The sequence below is a fragment of the Mytilus trossulus genome, chromosome 1 (assembly GCF_036588685.1).
Source record: "Mytilus trossulus isolate FHL-02 chromosome 1, PNRI_Mtr1.1.1.hap1, whole genome shotgun sequence".
NCBI classification, from domain to species: domain Eukaryota; kingdom Metazoa; phylum Mollusca; class Bivalvia; order Mytilida; family Mytilidae; genus Mytilus; species Mytilus trossulus.
The window spans coordinates 100,311,715-100,334,596 of NC_086373.1; the positions used below are offsets into that span (position 1 = coordinate 100,311,715).

Genomic DNA, 22,882 nt, shown 5'->3' on the forward strand with positions numbered 1-22,882 from the left:
TTAAATACCATGTGCAAACTAAATGAAATATTTAAAACCATGGTTGAAATGTTCACATTATATTTTACTTCATGAATACTTGTTCATACCTTTTCATTAAGATTTAAAAAAAATAGTTTCATTTAAAAACTGACCCCTAGTCCCCTGGTTCTGGGGGTCGAATCAGAACCCCCAGTTTTTGACAATCAATGCTGATTGGGGACTTATCCTTGGTTGGAAACAACACCCTTGGTAAAATGGCTAGGTCCACCCCTGTGTAGTCTATAAAGTCACCAAAGACTTATAAAACGGATCTCATCTCTCTTATAAATAGAGTGATTCAGAGATGGGCAAATAATATAAGAACATATATGTACCTCCAATGTCTCTTGGTTTTGTTTTGTCACAAAGTTTTATTACTGATTTAATCCAATACATGTACCACCTCCTTTTATTCAAATAACACTTACCATTTTTTTTTTACATAATTTAAAATCAAAACAATCCTTTTCAATACTTACCTTTTTGCAGCACCAAAAATATTATTCTAAAAATATAAAACGCTCAAAAAACAAAACAAAATGAGCCCAAATCTACTTTCATATTATAATCAAAACACAATCCACTTACACACAATCTATATAATAAAAGTTTGAATTATTTAAGACTAACTTCTTTCATAACCACAACAGCTTCAATTCAATAACAAGAAAAAATCTGCTAAAGAGATGTTAGAGTAAATGCATTTTGACAATTTCTAACCTTTGTAAGATGACTTTTGTCGACATAAATTAATACTTAGTAAAATGCAGCAATAAAAGTTCATTGAACAATTCTGAACTTCAATCTAAAGTTTGAAACAATTCAAGTAAGCTATAGTTCTATATCCCTTGAGCTAGAATATTTGTCATGAACCATTCTTTCTAGGAATGAACACTCAGTGAACAGTCTGACCTAAACAACCACGTACTCTAATATAAAAAGTAGATCAGTTACTCAACACATGTCACATCTCTAATCTATGTATGTCTATATATTACTGGTAAAAAATGTCACTCATTAAACAAATGTAACAAAAATATATAATAAAACAATCATAATTAAACAGACAATAATGTTTATAATAAATTTACTAAACAATTATACTCTAGTAAATATATTCCTATTTTAATTACAGTAAATCAAAGGGTGTCTGACAGTATTTTTCTTTCACTTCACCATGTTTATTTTATTTTAGATCATGTCTTGTTGTGAAACTTTTTGGAAACAGCTTATATCCCCTGAAATTATTAAATTGATTGGCCATTAAGGCTTATTTTTTTTATCTATGGAAAGGTTTTTTCATTTTTAGGGACAAAGAAATATATGTTCTGTGTTGACAGCAAATTGATATTATTTCTGTCCCTGTCAATAAAGATATATGACATATCTTGACAATGATGTCAGTCCTTTAGTAATTTTATTTTAATGGAATGTATCACTTGTCTTCAATTGTCTTGCTATTCCTTCAAATATGTAACTGATTTTTATTCAGTTGTAATCCAATAACGAGTAGCAGATCAAGTTCGGATTTGGGTTTTGTCCAGCACCTCTCCGACAGAATTATGTGTTATTAATTTAGAAAACTTTATATTATTCCAACTTCTTTTTCACTATGCTTTGCAGATATTGAACTTATTTAGTTTAGTATATTGGCCAGTTACAGACCAACTATGTATTTCATACCTATGACTAAATCTTGATCAGGTTAGGATTTCATGAATTTCTGTCTATCTAAATCAATCTTACCACACATAATTGAACATAATAATTTAGCAATCACTCAATACAATGCAATAGAATTTATACTATATATTCATCAGAAAAACAACTCCATTCATGTAGTGAAATATACAATATAATGTAAAATATTCTCCACAAGAATTTCATATTGTAACATCAATACCATGTCAACTTGTACATACCAAATCACTAAACATTGTTATAAATAACTTGCTTATACAATTTTTACAAGTTTTAAAATTCCCTGTTAAAAAAATACTTAGATTGATTATAAATCTTTCCATTCTGATTAAGTAAGTTTAAAGATTATTGGTTTCATTTAAAATGACAACCATTTTCCGCCAGAAAAAAATATTGCTCAAAGTTTCAGGTTTTTAAGAAAATTGCAAGCAACATATTGTTATTATACCCAATAAAATAAAGGGAAATAAGTAGGTTTTTTTTTTATAACAATTATCCCCCTTTTCACAAACAATGGTCAATGCAGTTACAATATTAGAATGGATATCTAAAGCTGGTTTTAAACATTATAACAACCCACACAAATAAAGCAAACAGTATAGTTATAAGTATGGAGGAAAAGGATACCGGTAATATTATTGCATATCAAAATGGCCAATGTTGTTTAAAACCTATTACTGGTCATTTCAACAATAAGACAACAAAGCTTCTTTGATATTATTCTCCAATAATGTCACTGGTTCTTTCTATTTTGAATTTTCTCCAATAATGTAACTGGTTCTTTCAATTTTGAGCTGTTAATTCTATATCATACTATCTAAAAAGAAAAATGAAATTTTCCTTAACAACAAGTTATAATTATTTTAAACTTATGGCAAATTATCATTATAATGATTTTCTCTTGTCATCTATAAATGTACTTAAGTTGAAAATAGGCTCTTCTTGGTTATAGATGGCATGCTTATATTTCTTCAAATAATAAATACATTTAGACTTTCAAACTTGTGTATACTGCCACAGAATTGACCTAGTACATTTTTGTACTTATGAAGCTAAAATGTGAAGCATGAAAATTTCACTGTAAAATCGATTTCCTGAACTATTACACCAGCTAACCAAGATATTAAAATTTAACTTCATCTTTTAAAACTAAATTGCAATATGACCCAATCTCTGTCCTTGTTTTGTGTCCATAACACATGCAGGAACTATTTATCTCACATTTGAGTTCATCATTCCTTGTTTGATCTTTGGTCTTCTGCCAATTATTTTATTGATCAATTATTTTCATTTTTTCATTTAAGTTTTGTCTTGTATGTCATTTTATGGAATGATATATTTTATCTTAAACTTTATTTTTGTATTGAAATCAATAGGCTAAACTCAGAATAACATTAAAATAAAACATGTAGACAGAAAATTAATCGGCTGAACATATGTCCTTTCAAAAGACACATTTTATCACCAAACCTCTACCGCCTTGATCCAGATTTTCTTTTCTCAGATGAAGATGATCTTGATCTTGACCGTCTGCGTGTTTTAGGACTGGGTGATCCTGACCTGAGGGAGAAAATAATTAAAACAATGGAATTATTCAACTCATTTAAAGAAAAAATCCAAACCTCTTAAAATGCTACATTCACTATAAATAGATATATTATGAATGTACATAAAAGGAACAGGCTAGTTTTGTCTCTATAATATTAAATTTTGACCTACCATCATGATATCTGAAGGAAAATATAGTCAAATCTTATTCAATTTTTATTCAAAGATACTTTTCACTTATAGATAAGATTAAAGACAACTGGAGTTTTTACTTCAACTTTAATCCTAAAAGAGAGAACTTTTGTAACTGGTATAGTGGATTTGTCAGTTAGACACAACTATTTGGAAGTTAATACAGATTTGAACAAGTGAATGTGAGCTACTGCTCCCTAATGATACCCCTACCAAGCTAAAACTATATAAGGTAAACAGGAAGTTGTTACGTGATGAATCTAAAAACACATCACATGGTATAGCTGACTCATATAAACACTGTATCTAAACTTCAGAAATCCTTGTTATGTAGTTCCTGCTACCAAAATTGTTCTTGTGATGGATGGAAGGACTGATGGATGGAAAGATAGAGGTAAAACAGTATACCCCAGTATAAAAGGGGTAAAAATATGTAAATTATTGTATAAGGTAAGGTCCTGTGTGTATACTTTTACTTACCTGTGAATTATTTGATACACTTTTAATATACATATAGATCACATACAATAATAGTACGTAAATTGATAATGACCTTTTAACCTTTACCAATGTAACCCTACTGTTACCTTGACCTGGACTTCCCACTTCTTTTTCTTTTTGACACTGATGATGACCTTGATCTAGACCTTGACCTTGATGAAGAGGAAGACGATGAGCTTGATCTTGATGATGAGCGTGATTTAGATCTAGATGACCTTGACGATGACCTTGATGAAGATTTACTTTTCTTGCCATCCTCATCAGAACTTCCTTCCAGGTCATATTTGCTTGCATCCCCACCATCATCATCGTCCTGTATTGATAATTGATAAGTGAAATATTCAATTTTCTCTATTATAATCTAATTACATCTTATAAACTAAAATTACAAAGATAACAAGACTGTACATGTAATACCATGTAAAGTATAACCTTGAACACAATTATAAGTACAAAAATGTATTAGAAAAATAGGAAGTCTGACTGTGTCAAGAAATATACTCTTATGTAGTCATTCTATTTATTATTTCTGTTCAGTAGTTTAAGTGGGGAGAGTCTGGATCCACTACCGATATACAAGGGGATATGACTTTCTGCTGGAATAGGTCACCTTTTCAAGCTTGAAAATATGTAAATAGGTCAGGAAAACTATCAGAAATATATGATTAGGTCAATAAAGTTCCCCTAACTTCTTCGTCTTTCATCTTTCTTGGTGTTCCCAGCTGTTTATATCAACCTATTTTTCTCTTTTGGCACTTTGGTATTTCACTCTTACATAACACACCATGAAACCCAAACAATATGGGAAAAGGTTACAATTTTACCCACACAATATATGAACCAGTTGCTTCGCAGGGTGCAGCATTATACGACCGCAGATGTAGAACCCTGAACAGATGGGACAAGTATGGACACAACTTTTAAGTTAGTTTGATACAGCTTTAAATGTGGATTGTGATTAAATAGTTGACACAACATAGGTTTATGTCACATTATGATTTGGACCCTTTGGACCTTAATGTAGACCAATTTGAAAACTGGACCAAAAATTAAGAATCTACATACCCAGTTAGATTTGGAATATCAAAGAACCCCATTTATTCAATTTTTGATGAAATCAAACAAAGCTTAATTTTGGACCCCAATTTGGACCAACTTGAAAACTGGGCCAATAATTAAAAATCTAAGTACATTTTTAGATTCAGCATATCAACGAACCCCAAGGATTCAATTTTTGTCAAAATCAAACAAAGTTTAAGTTTGGACCCTTTGGACCTTAATGTAAACCAATTTGAAAAGGGGACCAAAAATTAAGAATCTACATACATAGTTAGATTCGGCATATCAAAGAACCCCAATTATTCAATTTTTGATGAAATCAAACAAAGTTTAATTTTGGACCCTTTGGGCCCCAAATTCCTAAACTGTTGGGACCAAAACTCCCAAAATCAATACCAACCTTCCTTTTATGGTCTTAAACCTTGTGTTTAAATTTCATAGATTTCTATTCACTTATACTAAAGTTATAATGTGAAAACCAAGAAAAATGTTTATTTGGGCCCCTTTTTGGCCCCAAATTCCTTAACTGTTGGGATCTCAACTCCCCAAATCAATACCAACCTTCCTTTTGTGGTCATAAACCTTGTGTTTAAATTTCATAGATTTCTATTAACTTAAACTAAAGTTATTGTGCAAAAACCAAGAATAATGCCTATTTTGGCCCTTTTTTGGCCCCTTATTCCTAAACTGTTGGAACCAAAACTCCCAAAATCAATCCCAACTTTCCTTTTGTGGTCATAAACCTTGTGTCAAAATTTCATAGATTTCTATTTACTTAAACTAAAGTTACTGTGCGAAAACCAAGAAAATGCTTATTTGGGCCCTTTTTGGCCCCTTATTCCTAAAATATTGGGATCAAAACTCCCAAAATCAATCCCAACCTTCCTTTTGTGGTCATAAACCTTGTGTTTAAATTTCATAGATTTCTATTCACTTTTACTTAAGTTAGAGTGCGAAAAACTAAAAGTATTCAGACGACAACGACGACGAGGATTTTGAATTTATGACAAAGAGTCAAAAACATGTGTAGCAAACATTCTTAACCCTTACCATGCGGAATTGTTTTCAGAAAATGTATAATTTTCGTTTATTTGCAAAAATATGCAAATTATATGCAAATGAGCTTAGCCATGTTGCTGTAGCATATTGATTTCTTGAAATCTAATATAGGTGATCACGGAGTGGGGTGGTCAGGGTGAGGAGGCGAGTTATTTTGGGCGGGAATTTAGCCCAAAGTGGGTCATCAGGTGCAAAAAGCGTCAATTTTGCCAATTTTTCATCCCTTCTCTTGACCCAGAAGACCCAGGGTTGCTGGTTAAGGTATCCAGCTGTAGCTTGTGTGTAGAGTGGACCCTAGTGAACAAATTGACCCCAACAGTTGTTAGGTCGGAGTGAATCTGATCTTGGTTCAGCAGTCTACAGTAGGTCATTTGGATCCAAAATACTGAAATTCATGATTTTTGCAGATTTTTTACTTCGAATGGACACATAACCGGAAGTAGTTGTTTCCTCTTCGTATTTCAATAATAATAATGATCAGTAATTATATGGGTATAGGTTTGCACTATCTTTGCCAGTTTTATGCCTCTAGACTTCTTGTGTAAGATACAGATGTGAAGCCTACCCCTCCAGAAAACCGAGTTTTAGCCAATTTCAATTTTCCAAGTCCGTATTTGTGCTCAAAATGCTACTGATACATGAGAAACATAAATATGGATAGCCTCAGGTTGACGGAACATGCATAACTTTTAAAATAAGTATCATAAAGTGGATTTCTAAAAGTATGGAACGCAATTGGAGCCAAATAACGGTTTTAAGGGTTCGCCCGTCAAATGACGGTCACCTCATGGTAAGGGTTAACATACTAGAAATCTAACCTCATCAGAATCTAGCTGGTATTTAGATACATCCTCATCATCGTCATCATCCTCTTCTTCATCCTCCTCCTCTACCTCCTCCTCTTTTACTTCATGCTTTGGTTCTGGTTCAATAACCTTGGTATCAATAGAATTTCTTTTCTTTTTCTTTCTACCAAACTAAACAACAACAAAAATTCATTACTGGTAAGTGAATATTCAGAATGTATTCAAATAGACTTCATGTACAATTATGAATAAATATCTTAAAATAAGTGATCAGACATTTTGAGTTTCATAACCAGAAGGAGTTTAAATGTATGATGTACATAAATTTTAAGAGTAAAATATTTGGACTTTAATTCAAAAGCACTGGACCATGTCCTAGGGAGCAGAGTCTCAAAATGGTCATCAAACTGATATGAACTGATAGTAGTGTAACTTTATTAAATATCAATGATCTATCACAAGTAGATGCTATTCTAATAACTTTAGCATAAATTTTCTCAATTGGAAAACCAATCCCCATGTCGCGCTCTCAGTGAATAGTAAAGCTAATAGTAATACTAACAATGACCACTGCCCTTTCCTCGATCTTGATATCTATATCACTAACGGAAAGCTGAATACTAAAATTTATGATAAAAGGGATAATTTTTCATTTCCTATCGTTAATTATCCGTTTTTAGATGGTGACGTTATCTTGTCACCATCTTACAGTGTTTATATATCTCAACTTGTACGATTCACTCGTGTATGTAACAATATTTTAGATTTAACGAGAGAAATTTATGTATTACTGAAAAATTATTACACCGGGGTTTTCGATATCACAAACTAGTCAAAACATTTACTAAATTTTATCATCGGTATAAAGACATCATTCGTAAATATAGCTCAACATGCAGACTTCTTATACGTTCAGGTATTTCACATCCAATTTTTTATGGAAATATTTTTTATAAAGCACAAAGGTGTCAGTATTCACCTCAGAAACTTACAAAACCTTTGAATAGACTTATTAAGAAGGGATATAATTACGATACTGTTGTCAAGTCATTAAAGATTGCATATTTTGGCGTTAATATTGAGTCACTGATAAGGTCTTTGCATCGGAACTAAACACATTTATTCTAAAAACAGTTGTTGGCATGACACGGGTTATGTTCTTCTCATATATGTTATGATGGTATGATACTAAACCCCTAACGGGAAGGATTGTGCCTGATGTTTATATGATGAAATCATAATCTTTCAGTCAGTTTAATTGAAGTCTGGAGCTTGCATGTCAGTTAACTGTTAGTATTGTTGTTATTTATGTATTATTGTCATTTTGTTTTTTTTCTTTGGTTACATCTTCTCTTGAACTGAATTTTAATGTATGTATTGTTATTCGTTTAGTTTTCTACATAGGCTAGGGGTATAGGGAGGGGGGGGGGGGGGGGGGGGGGGTGAGATCTCACAAACATGTTTAACCCCTGTCCCAAGTCAGGAGCCTCTGGCCTTTGTTAGTCTTGTATTATTTTAATTTTAGTTTCTTGTGTACAATTTGGAAATTAGTATGGCGTTCATAATCACTGAACTAGTATATATTTGTTTAGGGGCCAGCTGAAGGACGCCTCCGGGTGCAGGTATTTCTCGCTACATTGAAGACCTGTTGGTGACCTTCTGCAGTTTTTTTTTTTCTACGGTCGGGTTGTTGTCTCTTTGACACATTCCCCATTTCCATTCTCAATTTTAAATGACTTCTTTTAGAGAACCACTGAATGGAATAAAACCAAACATGTCATGAATGTTCCCTATGAGTTGCTGACCAAGTGTTGTTACTGACATCAGACTCGGACTTCTCTTGAACTGAATTTTAATGTGCGTATTATTATGCTTTTACTTTTCTACATTCATTGGTTAGAGGTATAGGGGAGGGTTGAGATCTCACAAACATGTTTAACCCCGCCGCATTTTTGCGTCTGTCCCAAATCAGGAGCCTCTGGCCTTTGTTAGTCTTGTATTACTTTAATTTTAGTTTCTTGTGTACAATTTGGAAATTAGTATGGCGTTCATTATCACTGAACTAGTATGTATTTGTTTAGGGGCCAGCTGAAGGACGAATCTGGGTGCGGGAATTTCTCGCTACATTGAAGACCTGTTGGTGACCTTCTGCTGTTGTTTTTTATTTGGTCGGGTTGTTGTCTCTTTGACACATTCCCCATTTCCATTTTCAATTTTATTTTTACAGGCAAGATTAAAATAAGAATTATAAAAAAAAGGTTCATAGATGAAAAAAAGAATAACCTCATCAACTAAAGAATCATCTTCTTCAACATCCCTGTGTACATATTCAACAACCTCATCCCTCTCCATATAACCTCCTCCAAATCCTGCAAAACACACACATTAAATCAGTATTGCATATTTCAAAGCTGTAATCCTTTGAATAATTGAAGATATGGATAATCCAAGTAAAATATGTGCTATAAAAAACCCAAAATCGTAGATTGTCCCAAATGCCAAATACAGAAGAAAGAAAAAAAAGAAGAAAAAAAACCAATGAACATCTTTTGCAGTAAAACACTTGACATAAACCAAATATTGTGAAATCATACATAATCAATATCTATTTAAGTGAAAAATCTAAAACTGCACGCAGGCTATAATAATGATAGATAAATACTAATACATGTGTTAGTAAATCAAATATACAAGATTACAATTCCTGTTATTAGATGAACAGTACAGCTTGCTTGTAAGTAAAATACACAAAACTGATGTCAGTGATATTGTTTGCCTTAAATTAGCGGAGAATACAGGCTTTTTCCCCTGGAGAAGAATCCCAATTTGGCTCAAAATTATTCCCAAAAAGACAACTTTTTCCCAAACAGTGCAATCTCAGTAGTAATTGTGCATGAATAAAAACTGAAAAACACTCATTTAAACATTTTTCATGCCTAAAATTACTATATATGTGCAGATTTGAGGGTCTATTTATCTATTATTACTGACAAAAAGGGGTCTTATGTCAAAGAAGGGTTTGACTCTTGAAAGGGGGTCAGTAAATTGAAGTTTCATTCAAATTCATGATTTATTCTAACTTTCCCAATTTGATCATGTTGATGAAAATAACGCATATTTTCCCAATACAAAAGGTAGAGGTAGTTTTGAAAAAAGTCAACAATATCACTGGATGTTCAATCAACTTATGGTAAGACACACAGAACTTTGTCTTCATGTATAATATTTCTTTTAGATATAGTTTTTCAAAATGTCTAACTTTCTAGCAGAAAATGGGAAAACAAAACAAACTTATCGTACCTGTTCTTTGCTCTGTTTTTCCATACTTAGGAGCATTACATAGATTGCATGTCATTCTTCTGGCCCAGTTAACATTCCCACAACTAAAAAATACTAACTTTATTACATTCTGTAATATTGTCCTGATGACGCCGCATTAGTGGCGAAACATGTCGACTCAATAAAACTTGTCGACTCAATAAAACTATCACCTTGCGGTAACCCAGATGTTGTTGTCTCTTTATATTATATTTATTACATTTTGCTCAGTTTGGATTGTTTTGAAAATGTGTATATATGTGTAAAAGTATTTTTTTTACATGAACGATTCAATTTAATCTGTTTGAAAAATGACTTAAAACTCTGAAAATCAACAATTGCAACTTCAAAGTAAAGCTAGAGGCTCTCAAGAGCCTGTATCGCTCACCTGACTTTACTTGGGTTTTTGAAATTATATAAAACTAGAGGCTCTTAAGAGCCTGTGTCGCTCACCTTGATCTATGTGCATATTAAACAAAGGACACAAATGGATTCATGACAAAATTGTGTTTTGGTGATGGTGATGTGTTTGTAGATCTTATTTTACTGAGCATTCTTGCTTCTTACAATTGTCACAATTTATAATGAACTTGGCCAATTAGTTACAGAGGAAAATATTTTGTTAAAATTTACAAAAATTTACAAAATTTACAAAAATTTACAAAAATTTACAAAAATTTACAAAATTTACAAAAATTTACTATAAAGGGCAATAACTCCTTAAGGGGTCAACTGACCTTTTGGGCATGTTGACCTATTTGTCAATCTTACTTTGCTGAACATTATTGCTGTTTACAGTTTATCTCTATCTATAAAAATATTCAAGATAGTTACCAAAAACAGCAAATTCAGGGGCAGCAACCCAACAACTAGTTGTCGGATTCATCTGAAAATTTCAGGTCAAATAGATCTTGACTTGGAAAACAATTTAACACCATGTCCAAACGATGAACATCTTTTGCAGTAAAAAACTTGACATAAACCAAATATTGTAAAATCAGGGCCAGATGAGCTAAAAATAAGTGTGACATTAATTTATTTACACCATTGTAAAATCTGGAATCAAATAACTTTGTGATCTTTTTGGTCCATACTTTTCAATGCAAATGCACTTTTCATAAATGATCTGACACATTTTAATTGGATAGCATATAAATTACACAAAATTAATATGAATATGAGTACTGCTAGCTATGCTCACAAAATGATATATTGAGCCTCTGGTAGAGAAAATCTCCTAAGTAATTCCAATAAAAAGCAGATATGGTGCACAATGACATTATATGACTAAGATTCTGAGAAAATTGCCATACATTCTAATAACGAGTTTAGGAGTTTAAGATGAAGTAAAGTTACAGGATGAATGGCGAGACAAACTTTCCCATTATTATATACCAATTGTTTTAGGAGTCAGATGACATAATTATTTCAGATGGTTTACTCTCAAAAAGCAGCGTAGAATTGTTATCTAAATTGTATCAAAATTTTTCAAGTCACCATAAATTGTATAAAAATATATGAGAAACAATAAGAATACTAAGAGCAATTTGGTTATTGTAAACTTTACAATAATGTCGAGAAATAAAGGAGTTGCTGTACAAATGATTAAATATTTCTTTTATTTCGGTGAATTTACTAGACCAAATAAGTCCCAAAATACACTTTCTCCTTTATAGCTTATATACACAATCAATACTGATAAATCCCTTATAGACTGTATATATATCAGCAATATTTTTTAGCACCATTCTTTTTACCTTTTACACTGCCAATCATCAGCACTAAATAAACCTTTACTTTTCTCTGCCAATCCTTTTCCAATTTCTGTTCCTCCCTTTTTAAAAATTAATCCCTCTTTCTTGTCTGTAATAAGAAATGAAATATTACAGTAGTTCAAATTAAACAATTTTTCATTTACTCTGTTCTCAGTCTTGCAAACTGGTCTGTGTTTTCTGTACATAAAAATTTGCCTGTTGATCATATATATATGAACTAACTTTATGGACTAAACCTATTGGAAATTTTAAAGCAGAAGGCTGATCAATGTGAACATTACTAACACAGGTCAACTCATCATAAAAAGTTCAAGATCAACTACATGTATAAATGCATGACTCATTCTTTTATATAGAGAAATGTCATGCTCTATAGGTGTATGATATAAATTCAAAGTATTTTAAACAGGAAGTGCCCTATAGATCTATAAATTAATAACAGTGACAGTACAAGTCATCATTATAAAGTTTTAGTTGATCATTGATTAAATTTTTCATTTAAGGGTAATAATTCCTATATGAATTTGTCTAACAATTTCGATTTGAACAAACAAAAAATAGATCAGATTTTATCTGTGCATTGTGGTTTGCAAGAAAATAGAAGAAGCTTGAATGTTACCCCATGTTCTATTCTAAGCCATATCATCCATCAGTCAACTGAATATCAAATGATGCTTGTGTCTTAAAATAGTTTAGTTAGATTTGGTCCTGTAGTTTCAGGTGATGATTTTTTTGTAAAAGACCACGACAGACAATGCCATGCAACTGATGAGAAATGCTTAATATGCAGATGGACGGACAACTGTATACCAAATTATGTCAGTCATGTCAGTCAATGAAGAGTTAGTAAAAATGATAAATTACCTTTGCCACATTTGTTACACTGAGTCCTTCTGGAAAAGTTGACATTTCCACACCTGTAATATAGATATTGCAGTTAAATATACTGATATACATTTAATACATACATGACATATAACTTTAAGTTTCATAATCAACAAAAAGTTGCAAATTGAGAGAGAAAAAAATATTCTGCAAGCGTAAACCATATTAATGTCAGTGCTATAGGGAATATTGACAAAATAATAGGCAAACAAACAACCAATTACCACAGCAAGATGTTGTTTGTTCCATTGAAAAATATTAATTGTTTTCAAAGATTCCAGCCTCCTGGGTATAGTAACCATTCTATCACTTCGTACATGCATGTCCAAGCTTAAGGTGTCAATTCAAATTCATTAGAACAAGTTGTTATTTACAATTACCTGGTAAACAAATAATTCATATTTAATAACATGTCACACTGTAAAATTTCATCTCTAACACATGTATATTCATATTTGAAATTAATTGCCATTTAGTATTGAATATTTATCTGAAATACACATTTAGCACCTGCAGAATCCATAAATTAGATGACAAAACTTAATGTATTCTGACATTTAATTCTTCTTTATTCAAAAGTGGGGTGAGATGGTAGGCCTTTATTCAGTACAGCTGAATTCTTTTATTTATTAGTGGGGCGAGTTGGCAAATATTTCATCAATGGGATATAACTCCTATTCACAAGTTGGCAGACCTACAATGTAGGCCTATATTCAATGAGATTGCATCTTTTTTCACTGTCTATGCTAACTAAAGTTAAAAGTGGGAAGAGTTGTCATGCCTAAATTCATCATGGTTTTTCTATTTTTCATAAGCATGATAAGTAGACTGTAGAGCGAGTTGGCAGACCTTTATTCAGCAGGATTTAACCCTGGATCTCTTGTAGTTGATGATCATAATGCTGGTAGTCAAACATTGTTTATTTTTGTAAATGTTTTTGTGTCTATCCGCCAATGACAGTTTACAATCTACAAAATGTACATGTACACTGTATGGATTTGAACCAGACCAGCTATGACTGAAATCCATGTTTTTACAATAATAACTTCGTACGCATGGATGGAACAGCTGACAGAACATAGGCGGATCCAGGAGGGGGTTCCTGCCCATCCCCCCCCCCCCCCCCCCCCCCCGTTTTTGTGTGAAAAATTTGGTTGATTATATAGGGAATCACTGAAACATGACTGGAGCAGGTCCCCCCCCTCCTTAGGTCAGTCAGCGGGCCCCCCTTTATGAAAAGTTCTGGATTCGCCACTGCAGGAGAATATTGATCCCAAAAGAAATGAAGAAGCATTCCACACCCATTAACAGACTTTTGGTTACATCTTATTGATTAGTGTATGTAATTCCATATAATTTATATGGATTGTTTCAAAATATTGATTAATGTTACTTTACTGGGGATTGACCCTTTCAGGAATCTTATTTTGAATTTCTGGATGTTGGGATTTATATTTATTTCATGTTTTTAAGCCCAGGATCAGATTCAGAACCCTCCTAACCCCTCCCCCCCTCCCTCCTATTTAGTTGGGAGTTTCTCACAAGAAACAATGACATAAATAACTTTGAATTTGAACTGTTACTTTAATTGTATACTAAGATATAAATTGAACAATATAAAAAGAACATTATTTACATATGACCCTTTATAACTATATATATAGTAAAATCCAAACATTGTAGCGCAGCACGAAGGAGCACTTCTCTTTCAAATCTAACCATTCTCCCTATCAGTTTTAAAAAGAGAAGTCACTTCTCCCTATGATTCTGAATTAGTGTGAGCCCTAGATTATATAGGGAATCACTGAAGCATAATTGGAGCGCCCCTTAGGTCAGTCAGCAGGGGTATCAGGTCCGTTCGCGCCCAATATACTTTCGCACCCTACACGTTCACACCCAAGGTCCGTTCTGGCCCAATTTTAATTCAAATTCCAGTTGAATAATTGGAAAATCATGATAGTTGTTTTAATTGCTTTGGTGTAAATACTGAATTTATTTATAGCTTGGTATGAGTAAAAGATTGAAGATTTTAAAATGAAAAACACAAAAGATAATTGTTTTTAACAGCTTGGTCCCTTTGATTTGAAACAATAAAATATAGCAATACACTATTATAACCAAAGCATAATCAAACATGATAAAATTTATTCAACTCACAAAAAAAAAACGTAGTCAGAATCTCACTCCATTTTGAAACAAGTCAATGAAACAAAGTTATAGCAATACACTAACCAAAACATGATTAAGAGTTTTTGACTTATTCAACAAAAAATAAAACGTTGACAGAATTCCACTTTAACAGGTTGGGAACAAACCCCCTGGATGGTGATTATACCTGTATAGAGGGATAAACCTTCTAAAGAGGGATAAAATTATCCCTCTATAGAGGGGTATTTGTGTTTGCACTGGATTTAAAGCAAATTAGGGCAGAATGGTATTTTCTAATTATATTGGCTATAATCTCTAGCAGTAGGTGCATCAACATATGCACTTTACTTAAAATTGGGATAACCCATTTTCTGCTATAAAGGTGACAAAACTTGAAATTTATTGTATACCTATCTGAACACCTGATCAACATCAAAAGGAATAGTTGACCTTTAAATTTCATGTTAAATCTAACAATAGAAATTATGTTCAGTGAGGCATAAGTGAGTAGAATTTACCTGATCATCACAGCTTTCAATCATGGTGAACACTAGATTTTATATTTAGTCAGATAAGCAGTAAACTGGGCATGTGCATATTAAACTAAGTACATCAATTGGTGCATCAGCTGTTGCAGGTTACTGCCATAATAAGTAGAGAATGCCATTCTGCCCTGTTTTGATTTAACTCCAGTCTAAACAAAAATACCCCTCTATAGAGGGATAATTTTATCCCTCTATAGAAGGTTTATCCCTCTATACAGGTATAATCACCATAGAGAGGGTTTGTTCCCAACCTGTTTAATAGAAAGGAATATATTTTTTTTAACAATACACTATCCAAAACATAATTAAGATATATTCAACTCAATAAAAAATGCTGTCGCGTTTATTTTGAGACAACGAAAATAATTATACTTATAAGAATACTACTTGCCAAAACTTGATTACAAAGTTTTTAAACCCAAAACCAATTAAAATTGGGCGGAAACATGTAGGGTGCGAACGGACTTTGGGTGCAAAAGTTAAAGGGGGTGAACATGAGTGGGTGCGAACATGAATGGGTGCGAAAGGACCCTGATTCATTAGCAGGATCCTTCCTTTTGAATAGATCTGGATCCGACACTGGTCATCATATTTTTTACAACTACATGAGATCTGTAACCCTTTTCATTAAAGGGACGAATTGTCAGACCTGAGTTCAATGGGATTTTACCCTTTTGCATGTGCAGGGCGAGTTGGTAAGCAAGAGTGTGACGATTTTCCAGTGGCCGTGGGGCGAGTTGTCATAGGTTCGTATGCTATATATATGTTTTTCTGCTGATAATGCATGAAATTATATACTTGGTATCGTTGCAAATCCAGTCGCCTTCATTAGGTTTAAATCTCGACGACATTATTATGTGAATAAATGGCTATCAAATGCTCTTCCTTGCAAAACGCCTTGCTGAGTGCTGATTGCCGCTTGTAACCTTGAGAAATAAAATTTATGGCTTTTGATTCCGATCAATATTTTTCATTTTTTCAAACATCCAAATAATATCAACACATCTAACTCAAACATTTAATCATAAATATGAAATATTTGAAAATTAAATAAACGTTAATTATTGAAATATATGTATACATACAAGCAAATGTTATATGGCTATTATATATTAATTGAAAAACATTTTCTTGGTTTTAGCATTTTGATTTCGGTCTCACTAATACCCATGCAGGGTACAAACTTCCTTATTATAATCCTCTGGAGATAGTTTATCTGAAAAGCATTTTCTATGTTTTAGCATTTTACCTCCTATATCCTGTAGTTAAAAAAATGACAGCCTCCACGGGCAACGATTCCAAAAGTCATTCAAGAAAGAGGAACACTAACACTAATGATTTTTTTGTTGATACTCCAGGGAGAAATTCTAGTGTTGAAAGCACTAAATCACGTAACAAAAAACAGATAAGTGCCCTTCTGATTTGGCCAATAGTTGTCATATTGTATACAGTCACCTTTGTGTTTCTGCATGAATTAAAATATAACACATATCCTGAGCCAAAATACTCAACAACACATGCAGAGAAGGATCAATTTTTTGAAGATGAAGCACGTAAACATTTGCTGGAAATGTGTAGCTTTGGACCTAAGCCTGCTGGAAGCAATGCAAATGAGGTTAAAACTGTACAATACATTGTTAACCAAATAGATATTATAAGAGAATCAAATCAACAACATTCACCAGTGAATTCTATGACAATTGACATTCAGAAAGTCAGTGGATCATTCCTTTTAATGAATTTTGTGCAGACAAACTATTACTCTGTGTACGAAAATCTTCAAAATGTAGTGGTATTGCTTGAACCACCAAATACTTCCAAGTCAAGCCTTCTGATAAACTGCCATTTTGATTCAGTAGTTGACAGTCCAGGTACTATTTTTAACAGTTTAATATAAATTTACATTGCATATTTATGTACATGAATAACCAGAACTGGGGAAACCAAAACTGTTATTGTAATTACTTATTATTACCTGTTATTACTATTCTGATTACTGTTGTTATTACCTGTAAAGTAAAAACCTGTATTTACTATGGTTTTTATCTGCAATTACTATTGTAATTACTTGTAATTATATTGTAATTACTTGTAATTATATTGTAATTACTTGTAATTATATTGTAATTACTTGTAATTATATTGTAATTACTTCAGTCAGGGGTACTACTTGTACAAGTGTATTTTATTTACTTGAAGAAGTAAAAATAAATATACACATATAAGTAAATTTGTACGCTACTTATACAAGTGAATTTTATTTACTTGTATAGGTAAAAAAAAATATTGGCTGAGTTATGTCCCTTAGACATTCAGATTTTTTTACTTGTAGAAGTAAAAAAGTCATCCTATCTTCTTTTATTGAAATCTTTGGATTTCTTTGCTGTAATTGAATTTTAAATTATCTGCTCTTTGCAGATGTCTTTACTAATCATTTCAGTGCAATTTCATGGACAATGAAAATCTCATTTGTCTGTTATCTTCAGAACACTGCTCATTTACAAGCCCCCAAGGAGCAATTTATGAAGGCCTTGCGCAAATACTTAAGATCTTTGCGCAATCAGTTTCTTTGTTGAACTAATGAGATGAAACATTGAACTTTAATTAAAAAATTTGAGCAAACCTGGGAAAAATCATTAAAGGCATGATTTTACATCTCAAAACTTGAGGATTTTTGTTGGATTGTAAGAAAAATTTACTTATACAAGTAAATTTTTGAGAAAATGAAGGGGAGATTATTTTAACATTATTTATTTACTTATATATGTATATTTTTTTTTACTTCTTCAAGTAAATAAAATACACTTGTACAAGTAGTACCCCTGACTGTACTTGTAATTATATTGCAATTACTTGTAATTATATTGTAATTACTTGTAATTATATTGTAATTATATTGCAATTACTTGTAATTATATTGTAATTACTTGTAATTATATTTCAATTATTCAAGAAATAATTCATGGGGGCTTGAATATATCTTGATTTTACCAAGGGATGGCCCTTTATGAGAAATATTTTACCCTGAGCTTTAGCGAGGGGTAAAATATCGGCATAAAGGGACAACCTGTGTTAAAATCTAGATATATTCAAGCCCCCATGAATTATTTAGATTCTAATAGGACAAATACGGCAATTCTTTTGGATCAAAGTGCTCTAGGTGGAGGCAAATATTTGCCGTTCTCATAAATAAACGGCTTTTAACGCACTATTAAATTGACGTAAAAGAACGGAGCAAACTGAATTAGTGACATGTTTTAACTATTTAAAATAACGTATTTAGATAGTTTTGGATGATTTTAAATGATAATTTACTTATATGACATAATGTCTAACATGTATATAAAAAAAAAGGCTTATAACACATTTTAGCATCGTTTATTTACGTTTCCTTGTTGTGATGATTTTCGGATTAACAAGTGTGAATTTTCCCGTAAAATGCTTATATTCTTACGTCATCGTTCTATGATGTCGGGTTCCACATTCATTAAAAACATATGACATGGGGGTACAATGGGAACAGCCCATGAAATATATTCCTATTTTAACTCAAAGCGTTTGAAGGACGTCATGTTAGAATTTTTATTATATTGTAATTACTTGTAAAGTTACATTACATTGGAAATACATAACGTTGTAACTAATTGCAATAACATTGTAATTAGAATTTTAAAATCTTTATTTAGGAAAATAATTGATAAAGATCATTCACATTGATATATTTTTTTTACTATTTGCGGACCATCGTAGTATTAATTGTGCTTCATATAACATAGATATAATGTTTATATACACTCAGTCCTCATTTTATTTTTAGTTTTACATATTTTATAGAATGTAATGTAACAATCTTCCTTTTATTTAATTTACCAAACTCAACTGATTTCATCACATTTGAAATATCAAATATTAAAATGATTTACCAATTCTTTGACATGTTATTGTAATGTAATTAATTAAAGATTCAGATTCAAAACAAAATGTAGCTGATATACACATGTAGACAAGCAGTTTATCAACATATCATTTTCTCATTCTTGCTTGTGTATGATATATTTGCCACTGTACACCAAGTAACCCTCAATTGATCAATCAGCCCAATCATGTTAAATTCACACATAAAGATAATTACTGCAATAGAATTGCGGGTTCGGGTTAGTGATAATGAAACTACAACTACCTAAGAAACTCCATTTTAATTAAATATTATCTCAGTTGGATTTTATGTGTAAAACAAATGTACACATGTACATGTATATATACTGTACATGTAAACAATCAGCTTGAGAGATTTTATAGCTATAAATACGTTACCATCATAAATTCTGAGTGTAACCCCAATTGCGTCATAGGTCAGATGGAAAATCCCAACTAAAAATAAACGTATTCTCACTGGTCCGGACATATACCCCTGTTTGCCCATATTCTTCCATTCAATTTCCATCTGCGACATAGGTCACACGTGCACATCAAACAGATTCAACAGAGAAGTGTTTAGTTTTTTGAATAGCTTAATTGCTTTTCATATATATTGTGTATTTTATTGGAAATATATTCCCTTATTTTGTTTAAATTTCTAAACAAATTATTTGTGTTTTTTTTTTTTGACTAAAGTAAAATTTATTATGGACTTTAATTTAAATAGTCCGTATGTAAGTATTCCTGGTTCGGACTATCTCTTAGATGGGTCACTACCTTTAAGTCCCCCCCAAACTACCAGTACATTGACCGGAGTTTCGACAACGGTGTCTGGTAATGCTACCTATCCGACCCTTTCACAAGGTTCGGCCATGCATTTTGGGGGGGTACCTACGTCAACTTCGGTGACTCATACTTTATCTAGGTCTGTTAATTCAGCGGGTACTATTAGTTCTGTCCCAGGTACAGCTATGGGCTTGAACTTGCCAGGTTCTAGACCCCCATTATCCTATTGTGGGTATATGCTTCCCAACACGGGCACACAACCTTTACCCTCATGGTCTCAGCCACCTTGGCCACAGTCTTACCCTTATGGTGGGTTTATGCCAAACCAACCTGGTTTTTGGCCTTATAGGGACAATTTCTATGGTCCCCCTTCTGGGGTAGCTACTGCACCACCTTTAGCTCCTGCTCTACCTGTAGCAGTATCTTTGACTTCTGCAGTAGCTCCTTCTACCATGGTACCTGACTCTCAAGCTTCTAGTTCTTCACATGGTACTCAGGTTTCTGATCATGCATCACCTTTGGATGGTTTACAGAAGTTACTTTTAGACTTTTGTGAGTCGTTCAAGGCAGAATTCCATACTCTATCCAGTCGTATGACTCTACTGGAAAATAGAGTTTCTTCTCATCAACCTTCTCCAGCTAAGTCTGTAGAATGTGATGAGAGGGAGGATGACGAGCTTTCTGTTTCCCCTGGGAGTCATGAAAGGGCTTTCCTCACTGATGAGGATGTTGAAAGTTCTTCTTCTCCCAAGGTATCGAAGACGGCCCCTGAGCCTTCTTCTAAGTCAGCTCAACAACCTCCCACCAAGGAGACTGAGGATCCTCCTTCCTTGAAGGATCTTAGGGATAAGGTGTATACCTTGATGAGGGATGAAGCACATATCCCTTTTCTCTCTCCTTCCAAGCCGAAGAAACCTTCTTCAACTTTTGAGGCTTCCTGTGGTATTTCTCAGGATACTGTGACTTCTCACAATTCTTTTCCTGAATCTGGCCATATGGCTTTTGCTTTACAATTTATTAATGAAGGTATCGCTAATTCTGCTAGTGAAAAGGTTTCTAATAACAATATCTCAGGATTTGGAATGTCATCCTTTACTGATCAGGTTAAGTACAAGGATTTTGATATCTTTGATTCTTCACTGGGTAGACTTGTTCCCAGTTGTGACAAATCTATGTCATCTTTATTGGGAAAAAAGCCAGTAGATGGTCTTCGTCTCACTCAACCTGTTTGGTCAAAGACTGAGAATCTCCTTCGTAGTGCTTCTCAAGTTCTTGGCACAGCCGAACATTTTCTAGCTGCAACCGGACATTTGCTTAACAGCGAAGATTCGGTTGTTCCAGCAGAAGTACGATCCTTCTTACTTCAACTGGATAAAGCTTTAGGTTCATCTCAGTTGCTTTTAATGGGTTCTATTGCTAATTGCACCCTATCAAAAAGAGCAGAGTTTCTTGAAAACATTTCTATAGCTGAGCCTTTGAAAGATTCTTTACTGAAATCTCCACTCTCTGACAAGATGTTTGGTTTACCCTTACAGCGGGTTCAAGAGGAACTCAGCAAAAATCCTCCTCCAGTCAAAGTTAGTGTACAAGTTACTAATGGCAAGAGGTCGGTTAATGCTACATCTAGTTCTAATAGTACTTCTGCTTCAGGTGGTCCTCCTTCTTCTGCTAAGAAAAGGAAGAATAACTACGGCAAACCGCAGAACAAACCCAATAACTCAGGAAAAAGCTCAGGTAAGCCTTCTGGTGGTTTTAAGGGTTCCAAGAAACCTGGGTCTAGTACCTAGGTTCTTGCCCCCTCGTACGTTATTGACAGCTTCCCCAGGGGAAAATTTACAACAAGTTCCTCAAAAATCAATACCAGTAGGGGGGAGGTTAAGTTTTTTCCTAAATCAGTGGAAGAAAATTACCTCAGACTGTTATGTGCTGTCAATAATTCGAGGGGGATTAACACTTCAGTTCAAGAACCCACCTCCTCTATCTGCAGTTCCAATAAGTTTGTCTCATACACAAGACCCAGTCAAGTGTCAACTTCTGTCAGTAGAAGTGGACACTATGTTACAAAAAGCTGCAATAGAGGAGGTGTCGATCTTAACTCTGTCTCCGGGATTTTATTCCCGTCTTTTTCTGGTTCCAAAGAAGACTGGAGGAATGAGGCCAGTCATAGACCTATCTATTCTGAACAAATTTCTTATTGTTCCCCACTTCAAAATGGAAACAAACAGATCCATCAGAGCTTCAATCCTTCCGGGAATGTGGACTACTTCTCTGGATCTTTCAGACGTGTATTTCCACATTCCCATTTCCAAAACTTACAGGAAATACCTTCGCTTCGTTTGGAACAACAAAGTTTTCCAGTTCAAGGCTCTCCCTTTTGGCCTGTCTACAGCCCCTTTGGCTTTTACAAAAATCATGCAGGCTGCTATAGCTCACCTACATTCCCTGTCTATTCAGATTCATTCCTATCTGGACGATTCCCTTCTCAAGGAATTTTGCCCAATCAAATTGAGGGTTCAGACAGATTTGGTCATCAATTGTTTTCTGTCCCTAGGCTTCCTTATCTCTTGGAAAAAGTCAGAGATAATTCCGTCTCAAGACTTTGTTTTCCTGGGAGAACATT

The 22,882-nt window shown here is 33.2% G+C and overlaps 2 protein-coding genes across 8 annotated transcripts in view; one reads left to right on the forward strand and one right to left on the reverse strand.

Moving 5' to 3' along the window:
- Nucleotides 1-467: 467 nt before the first annotated feature.
- On the reverse strand, nucleotides 468-16,510 carry LOC134693677 (zinc finger Ran-binding domain-containing protein 2-like). Of its 4 annotated transcripts, none has more exons than XR_010102444.1 (9): nucleotides 16,357-16,510; nucleotides 12,845-12,897; nucleotides 11,963-12,068; nucleotides 10,188-10,270; nucleotides 9,171-9,256; nucleotides 6,900-7,058; nucleotides 4,016-4,276; nucleotides 3,193-3,282; nucleotides 468-2,539 (listed from the first exon to the last, which is right to left on the reverse strand). XR_010102444.1 is itself a non-coding variant. In XM_063554570.1 (9 exons), the coding sequence occupies exons 1-8, from the start codon at nucleotides 16,407-16,409 to the stop codon at nucleotides 3,195-3,197; spliced, it is 855 nt and encodes a 284-aa protein (XP_063410640.1). In that variant the 5' UTR covers nucleotides 16,410-16,510; the 3' UTR covers nucleotides 468-2,539; nucleotides 3,193-3,194. The 4 variants fall into 4 exon arrangements, 3 of the variants coding, with proteins under 3 accessions (XP_063410640.1, XP_063410649.1, XP_063410656.1); XM_063554570.1 differs by having other exon boundaries at nucleotides 4,050-4,276; XM_063554579.1 differs by lacking the exon at nucleotides 16,357-16,510 and adding an exon at nucleotides 15,424-15,464 and having other exon boundaries at nucleotides 4,050-4,276.
- A 210-nt stretch (nucleotides 16,511-16,720) lies between these two features.
- Nucleotides 16,721-22,882, forward strand: part of LOC134693702 (endoplasmic reticulum metallopeptidase 1-like) — a 32,195-nt gene continuing 26,033 nt past the window's right edge. For all 4 annotated transcript variants that reach the window (XR_010102446.1, XR_010102447.1, XR_010102449.1 and 1 more), the window contains exon 1: nucleotides 16,721-17,429. Coding sequence is in view for 1 of the 4 variants with exons in the window: in XM_063554598.1 (XP_063410668.1) it covers nucleotides 16,832-17,429 (598 nt within the window). In the remaining 3 variants the exon portion in view is untranslated. The remainder of the gene's footprint in view (nucleotides 17,430-22,882) is intronic.

What these genes read in the sequence shown, in the direction of transcription:
- LOC134693677 (XM_063554570.1), bottom strand. Translation starts at nt 16,409, where the DNA reads ATGTCGTCGAGATTTAAACCTAATGAAGGCGACTGGATTTGCAACGAT. An exon ending in TGGATTTGCAACGATACCAA is followed by an intron (nt 12,898 to 16,356) that starts GTATATAATTTC and finishes TCTATATTACAG; the next exon opens with GTGTGGAAATGTCAACTTTT. An exon ending in ACCAGCTAGATTCTGATGAG is followed by an intron (nt 4,277 to 6,899) that starts GTTAGATTTCTA and finishes TTATCAATACAG; the next exon opens with GACGATGATGATGGTGGGGA.